The 8,521-nt window shown below is 34.3% G+C and overlaps 1 protein-coding gene across 1 annotated transcript; it reads left to right on the forward strand.

The window, feature by feature from the left end:
- Positions 1-3,231: 3,231 nt before the first annotated feature.
- Positions 3,232-7,281, forward strand: LOC118753766 (zinc finger protein 14-like). Its single transcript, XM_036488644.1, has 5 exons — positions 3,232-4,654; positions 4,722-4,989; positions 5,088-6,026; positions 6,242-6,770; positions 6,836-7,281. The coding sequence occupies exons 1-5, from the start codon at positions 4,364-4,366 to the stop codon at positions 6,966-6,968; spliced, it is 2,160 nt and encodes a 719-aa protein (XP_036344537.1). The 5' UTR covers positions 3,232-4,363; the 3' UTR covers positions 6,969-7,281.
- The last annotated feature ends 1,240 nt before the right edge of the window (positions 7,282-8,521 follow it).

The raw sequence follows: 8,521 nt of genomic DNA on the forward strand, positions 1-8,521 counted from the left end.
AAAAAACGAAATCAATATCTTTGTCTTTCATTTTCTTATCTTTAGCAACCTTTTTCTTTTGTTCATATTAGGGATTTAAAAAACATCGATGTATTGAGCAACGACAACGATGTTTGTCGATGTTTTTATGAATCCGATGTTAAGTCAAAACATATCGGAAGATGTTTTTACTAATTTTTCACCATTCCGTTTAACAAATTCTTAAATTCTAATTAATAAATGTACTTATCGATGCAAGGAATAGTCTAATTGCTTTAAAACTAGTGAAATTGTAAAATTGCTTAGCGTCATCACTCATTTTGCCAAACGCCATCAGATGAAAAGCCGGAAGGCCGCTAATAAACAACTCGTATGTCGTTCTAAACAAAAATGTTAATACAATTACCTAATACTAAACACGCCACATATTGACAAGCTTTAAAAATTAATGTTTAGCATATTTACTTGTAATTTTTTATTAAAATGTAGTTCATTAGTAAACAAAAACTATAAATCCAATTCAAAATAGTGTGCAATATTAAAAAAAAACAATCGATGTTTTAAATCGATACATCGACTACCATCGATGTAATTTGTCGAAACATCGATTCTTCAAACATAGATAGTTTCATTGATTTACAATCCTAGTTCATATTTTAATTTGGCCAGCCTACCACTTCGATAAATAATCGAAAAAAACCTAGTGAAGACACCAATTGGAACGTGAGTTTTCAAGTAGTTTTCAGCGAAAACTGGTTTTCGTTTGACAGATTTTACATGGACGAAAACACATGTTTTAGGTCGAAAACTAGTTTTAGCAACGAAAACATGTTTTCGATGTCGGTCAGCACATGGTATTAGATATGGGTCAATTGTTAGAATTGTGAAATTTCTGGCAAGGGTATTAATATTAATATTAAGAATATTCATCAAACCTTATAAATGCATTGTAAACCGTATAAACTTATAATTGTGTAAACCTTATAAATGAACTGTCAAAATTTGTATAGAGACTCGTTTACACATTTCTGATAAATTTCTCCCGCGATCTCACTTAATAAACTTGATAAACTGAAGCCAATGCAACTCTGTCGCACCTCCAGCCATGTTTTCTTGGGCAATAAGCGGGGATCCGCATAAAAATTTTACACGCAAATTCAACAACAACGATATGATCCTGATAGAGATCCGGTTCTATTTATTATCCCTTCTGTTTGTTTTATTTCACTGATAATTTGGCCGCAAAGTTTGGTAGCGGTGACAAATGAATTCATACACAAACAGACATTCTGCCATTGTTTCTTCTAACTTGCTTCAAATAAATAGCCTTTATGTTATGTGTATATTTATTTAAATAGACATTACCTCGTAAATATAATTTTTCCCATTTAGTAAGTTAGTTTCTATAATTTCTTTATCCTCGTGCTAGTAGTATCAAGTTACTGATACTGAGCTCGATGACCGAAGAAAACACGACTATTGTCGCAAGTATAAACGAAAAGAGAGTATGGGTCGATCATGTAACACAGTGCGTAGGCTTATAAGATTATCTGCTTGATAAAGTTATCGGTTTAGATGAATACCACTATTAAGTAAGACTTAGATGCTTGAAATGAATTTATGAAAAGAAAATTTTAAGGGGGGTATTCAAATTTATTTACTTTCCATATCAAACAGTACCGTAAATATGTGTCAATCACACGTTTTATAGCAAATTAAGCAATTTTTTTTACACATTTATTATTAAACAATAATTTTAATTGATTCATTATAATAACTTTAATAGCTATGATTGGTGGCTGTATAATTGGCAGTTTTTATAGAGTTTTCAAATAAAAGAAAGATTGACATAAAGAATCGATTAGAATCGAGTAATTCGAATCTCGCCGTCGATTAATCTATTCCAAGAATCCTAAGAAATAAATAAAGATTCGAGAATCGATTATTTTTCAAAACTCCATCCCTAGGCCAGCCAATTGACAATAAAGGCCCGTCCACATACAACTTTGGCGTTGCGTTGGCGCTGGCGTCGCTTTGACAGCGGCGCGCGTAACGCCCGTGCTTGCTACAATGAACGCTTAGCACAGAATACTTTGGTCACTAAATTAACATACTAGCGGCTGATAAATCAAAATTTTTACATCAATAATTGCATTAAAAACTATATTTCTTGCCCGCATTTGATTAAAAATTAAAATTAAATCACATAATTTTGATTACTTAGAACAGCTGACGAACGACGCGCGCGAAAAGTTGAGAGTTGGCCATCTTTCTGCGTTGTGTTGGCGTTGGCGTTGCCCAACTTTGGTTATATGGAGACTTTCATATAAATGCATGTATTCATAGTCAGCTGTCGAAGCGACGCCAACGCCAACGCAACGCCAAAGTTGTATGTAAACGGGCCTTAAATCCCAGCTAGCGTATTAAAGATGATAAAATATGACTTCCAGTTCGATAAATATGTCTAAAATACGAAAACACAAGTTTTAGGTCGAGAACCAGTTATAGCAACAAAAACATGTTTTCGATGTCGCTCCGAACATGGTATTAGAACTGTCGTTTGCTAATCGTTGTACATGCATTGCTTGTTTATATTTTATGGGGAAAATTAGTGAAAAAGTTAGTATTTGCATTAAAATTGCATAAAAATGAGAATTTTTTGCATAAGATTGTGGAAACTATTAAAAAGTGGATAATTGCAATAAAATTCAATAAATGTGAGAATTTAACTACAAAATATGACGAAATTTTAAAAAGTCTCTACGTGCGTGCACAAAACTCAATTCAGGAAAAGAAAATATATTACTGAAAATTTATGGTTAGAGTTGTTGCAGTCAGAAGTTGCAGGTTTTAGTCCGAAGTTTTTCTTCCCGCAAGTTCATGAAAAGTGTCAAACGATAGGCAGGGTTGCTTTTGTAAACAAAAACAGATAGCAACGAACATTAAGCGCCACGGAGACAATCAAATAAATACGTCAAGCATTGCATATGTGTGAGATTGCCTCGTGTCTTGCCCGCAAACGTTCAAATAAACGCGTTAATGCAACAAACAATTTATTTTTATTGTCCGCGCACTTGCTCACCACGACGGTCAGAAGGCAAGTGCGCTTGTTTTTTGTCAAGCAAAACGCGAGACGGTTGATAAAGATATTTGATCGTCTCCATGGCGCTTAACATTAAAAAAAAATGGATGTAGTTACAGGAAAAGTGGTTTTTCGCGTTCCAGGTGACTTTTATTTTTTCTTTCTTGCTCCTCTCTTTCAAGAGAGTAATTTTGTTATTTGACAGTTTTACAGGTTTTTACACGAAGTTATCTGGAACGCAACTTATGTATGATTACACGATCAATGTGCAGAAGTCAATCAAAGGTACATTAGGGCTGTTCAGGATCTTGTGCATATGCTCATGGATTTGTATATTCGTTGCATTTGTAAATTCACAACAATAACATGCACACGGTTGCCATGGCAACAAGAAAAAAAATTGCAAATGCAACTCCAACTGCAAATCTAAGACCACTTCCACAACATCCTGAACAACCCCAGTAATTTTTTTATGGCAGTAAAATTGAATGTTTAGCGCAAATAATACTTTTTGGATTATTTTCCTAGGTTGATGAGAAGTTGGTAAAAAAATTTAATTTATTAAAAAAAAAATTATAAAACAAAAATCGAAATTTTACAAAGTGATCACTTTATTTTCTAGCTAAAAATCGCGCGGGCTTTTGACATTTTTTTTTGCTGTTAGTGTGACGTATGGTCTTCCATACAAAGTCTGTCCGAAACGTTTTTATATGGAGGAAAGTGTACATAAATAAATTTGTAAAACTTACCAATAGCTGATGCTCTGAGTTCACAGTATGAAATAGTGTTGTGGAATATTTCTGCTGGAGCTGCAAAACTATCGATAGTTTATATCCCCATCAATAGTTTTGAAAAAACAATCGATGGCCGTCGATAGTCTCAAAGAAAATAAACTATCGATAGTGCCATCGATAGTTTTGTAACTATTGTTTACTATATTGAAGAAAAGTAGAAATTATTAAACGCGTTAAAAAATAAATCAAAATATAATTAATGCACGCAAAATACACGTGAAGGTTGCAAAGTTCGTATATCTATGAAAGTGTATCTAAAGTATCTATGAGTGAAACTTTGCTAGTGAAACTGCACGCGATCTAACAACAAATTAATAAAATACTTAATAATAAATTCAAAGAAGTGATAAATGTAAATATATACGTTTCTAAACATCCCCGCCAATCATTGCTAAATCACCCAAAAACCGATGTATGTGTTGGAAAGCCAACACAAAGGATCTTATGTTCCGACATGAGTCAAAGAGTTTGTTAGCCTTGTATTGAAGTGGAAATAAGTTGTTCAAATATGCAGTGTCGTGCCTGTATGCAAATGGACTGCGTCGGGGCTGTGGAAATGTGTTGTGCCGTATCGGCAGATGGGAAAACATTGTACGATTACTTTAACGATTGTACACAGCTCCATGCAACATCCACTGACAATCTTCCACAACTATTATGCTTAAATTGCACACAAATTGTGCGTTCAGCCTATAATTTCAAGGAAATCGCTCGTCGCTCTGATGAAGAACTGAGGAACATTTTAGTTTTCCCAAAAACTGAGCCTGAAATGATTTATGCCAACACTGAGCAACCGCAAGTATGAAATACACATTTTGTATTTGTTAAAAAATTATAATTTAATAAAGTCAAAATGCTTTCATTAGGATGCTGTGGAATGCACAAATGATCCCTTAGCTACGATACAACCAAGCCTTGTTGCTATTGAATCGTCAATGAGCATACCTGAACTAGATATACCTACGATAGACATTAAATTTGAGAATCCTGAGGAATTATGTCAAGAATCACAAGGTGATGAAAGGGGTGATAGTGAAGTATTGAGAGACAAAGTGACGCATCCTTGTAAATTATGTGATTGCATATACACTACAAAAAAGGAGCTAAAAAATCACATTTTTGACATGCATAAGAGTAAGTTTTTCTTTTTAATCAATCATAACGTTTGTCACATTTAAGTTTCCAATCATATCTGAATCTGGTTAAGTGGATACAGTAATTTCTCTTTCTAGCGCATATTATCTGCATTAAATGTCCAAAGTTCTTTGACTTTCCCAAAGAGCTACAACTGCACGAATCTCTTGTTCATGCAACTGAATCACCAATGCAATGCCCCTGGTGTAAAGAGTATCACCCAAGAGAGGTCTTTAATAAACATTTGCGATCTAAGCATAGCAAGGCCTATTCCAAATATTTTCCGGAAAATGAAATATGTGATCGTGGTTCGGGTGAGAATACCTCGTTTCGTTGTGAGCATTGCGAGCGATACTTCTCATCTGTTCTGGAGTTAGCCGATCACATTCAACAGCACGCATTTGATTGCCCAATATGCTCGATGAGATTTAAAAAACATAGCACTTTCAGGGCACATGTAAAACGAATACACAATCATTCTATAAGTAGCTTAAGAGCTTTAATTTCTGAGGAGAAGGAAGAAAATAAGCCATTTCAATGTTCCATATGTTCTAAACAGTTCAAGCAGAAAAGATCTTTTCGCGATCATATGAAACGTAAACATAATCAGATCATTAAAAAGCCTGAGGAGGACGAAAATAAACTCTTTCAATGTTCCCCGTGTTCAAGACAGTTCAATAAGAAAAGATCTTTTCAAGATCATATGAAACGCGAACATAATCAAAGTATTAAAAAGCGCCCCGAAGGCGAAGAAAAAGGTAAACTGTATAACTGCCCAATCTGTAATATGTGCTTCAAAAGCCATAGTGCCGTGTTTTATCACAAAAGGCGGAGGCACCCCTACATAGCAACAACAGTCGAAGACGATATAAATGCAAGCAGTAATACCGATACTGAAAAGGAGGATACCGAAAACAGTGAATTAATTAGATGTAAATTTTGCAATAAGGAAATACCTGGCAACAGAATAAAATATCATGAAAAACGACATATTTATGCGCTGAACAGGAAAAAGAAATACCTTTGTTCATTTTGCCGTAAGTAAAAAGAGAATTTAAGCCGCCTTAATACCTGGTAAAATCAAATAATTCGATAAATTATATTTACGCGATTTAAGCTTACTATAAATAAATCGCCGTCCCGTGTAGATATATGTGCATACATAAATGCATGTACATATTTACGTATGAACTACTACTTTAAGAAAAATCACTGACTAATTCTTAGCTTTGGATTTGTTTATCCTTTTCAGCCCGTGAATTTTATTGTGAAACTTCGGTTAAGTTACATGAAAAGAAGATCCATCTGTGCGCAAACCCCGAACGGAAAGAATGTCCAATATGTCAGAAAGAAGTCGATCCAGATTATCTTAAATGTCATATTGACAATGTTCACGCTTCAGAGCGCAAGTTTGTCTGCGATGTTTGCGGCGATTCGTTCAAAAGTTATGTGCGGCTTCAGCACCATAAGAGATTACATTTAGACCGTAAATTTCCGTGTACGGTATGTACAAAAAAATTCATACGCTCAAGTGAACTTAAAGTACACATGCGTAGTCACACTGGTGAAGAACCGTACTCATGTCATATATGTGATCGACGTTTTAAAATCAAAGTTCGGCTCAGCTATCACTTGCAGCAACACGCTGGCATCAAACGAAAATGCAAAGAGTGTGGAAAAGAGTTTAATGACGTTAAACAATTGAAAATGCATTCTTTCAAACACACCGGCATGCCATATAGGTGTTCTGTTTGTGGTTATGCTTGCGCACAACGTAATGTGTAAGTTTATAGTTCGTTAGCTGCGTAATTATATAACTTAATTTATTATTACTCAAATATTTCAGATTTAGGAATCATTTATTGCGAATGCACGATATGACAATGACTCCGGATGAATATTGTGCGATGTTCAAGGCAAATACTGGTCGGAATCCTCACGTTAAAACATTGGAGGAATTAAAATCGAGCGCAAAGTAAGGATCAAGAAAAATTACCAAACTAAATGACTTAAATGGACAAATTAGCTAAAAGATAAATTATTTGAACAAATTTATTAGACTTTCAGCGCTCTATTCAGCTATCGTTTTATATGGGCAATTCTCAATTAGCTCGAATAGGCGCATGACTCTGACAGGTTTTATGCGGACACATAATTTCTGCTCCTTTATTAACAAAAATCAGGTTAACCGTCCTGTTCATAGATGGGTACCCGGGTACCTTTTGCATATGGGTGTTTCCAGCGGAAGGTCCACCACGACAAAAAAAATAAAAGTTTTATATCTAACGTATTTACGGGCCGATTTGTCTGCTTTTTAAAATATATACTGGCTATGTAAGTAGAATCATGTTTGCATAAAATGGTCTTCCTAGGTGGTGCCAAGGTCGAGATATTTCGAAAACCCGTATTTATGGTCCGATTTGGTTCGAATTTGGCGTATGTGGTTGAAACATAATAAATCATAGATTTCTAATAAATTGACCCTGAATTGGCGCTGAAGTCAAAATATAAAGTATATTCTACATAAAATACATGTTTTATTTGCGTTGAAAATTCATTTAAAAGCAATTTTAACAAAAATATATCGATGGAAATTTGTCACGTGACGCCACGTCACGTCACGTTTCACACTTGGGGTTGTAAAAGAGAATTGAAACAATTTGCATTAATTCAAAAAACTCTAAAAACAACTAAAATTGCTCCAAATTATATTAAAATAAGTTTCATGAAAATAGCCCTCCACAATTCGCAGAGTTTTGCGATTTTGTAAGAAAAGAAAAAATCAACTTCCATTTTTTGTCACGTAACGACACTCTTTAAATGCTTATATATCAGGACCAAGCAGTTCGATTGATTTCATTTTTCGGTTAAATATAGAGCTAATTACATATGTGCTATACAATGGCCCAAAAAAGTTAAAGAAAACGAATGGTTTTCCTTTTTTGTATCACATTGAAATCGTACGACTGTCACGTGCGCCACCATGGGAATGCCCATATTCCACTGCAATTTTTTCATAAACCACTGATACTAAGTTAAAATTTGGTGACATCCTAAAACTTTTAAATTTCTACAAAATGGAGAAAAACTAAATTTAAATATAATTTCATAATTATGGTTTTTTGAGTAAATTAAGTTTTTATTATTAGTTCTAATGGATAGGGTACCTGGGTACCATTAGTAGTTCTCATGTAAATAATAATTCGATACATAACATGTAAAAGAATATAAGTTTTTATACCCGAGCGCACTTGTGCATGAGGATATTTTAACGTTGTTCACATAACGGTTGTTTGTATCAGCCAGAACGATGCGAGGTAGATATACTTAGACAAATCGTCGCCTGGGTAAAAGATTGTCGTATGTTAATTTCGGTAGGTTGTGGGAAATCGCGATTGAAGTTTGGAATACAATTTTCCAAAAACGCGAAGATAGATTTTCTCCAAACTCTCTGAAAATGTTACTAGTTCATAAAACTCTTAAATTATTTAATTTTTCGTGCGAACAAGTCGTAAGGTAAAATGAAGCTTTC

Source organism: Rhagoletis pomonella, unplaced genomic scaffold (assembly GCF_013731165.1).
Source record: "Rhagoletis pomonella isolate Grant_MI unplaced genomic scaffold, Rhpom_1.0 Rhpom_scaffold_02832, whole genome shotgun sequence".
NCBI classification, from domain to species: domain Eukaryota; kingdom Metazoa; phylum Arthropoda; class Insecta; order Diptera; family Tephritidae; genus Rhagoletis; species Rhagoletis pomonella.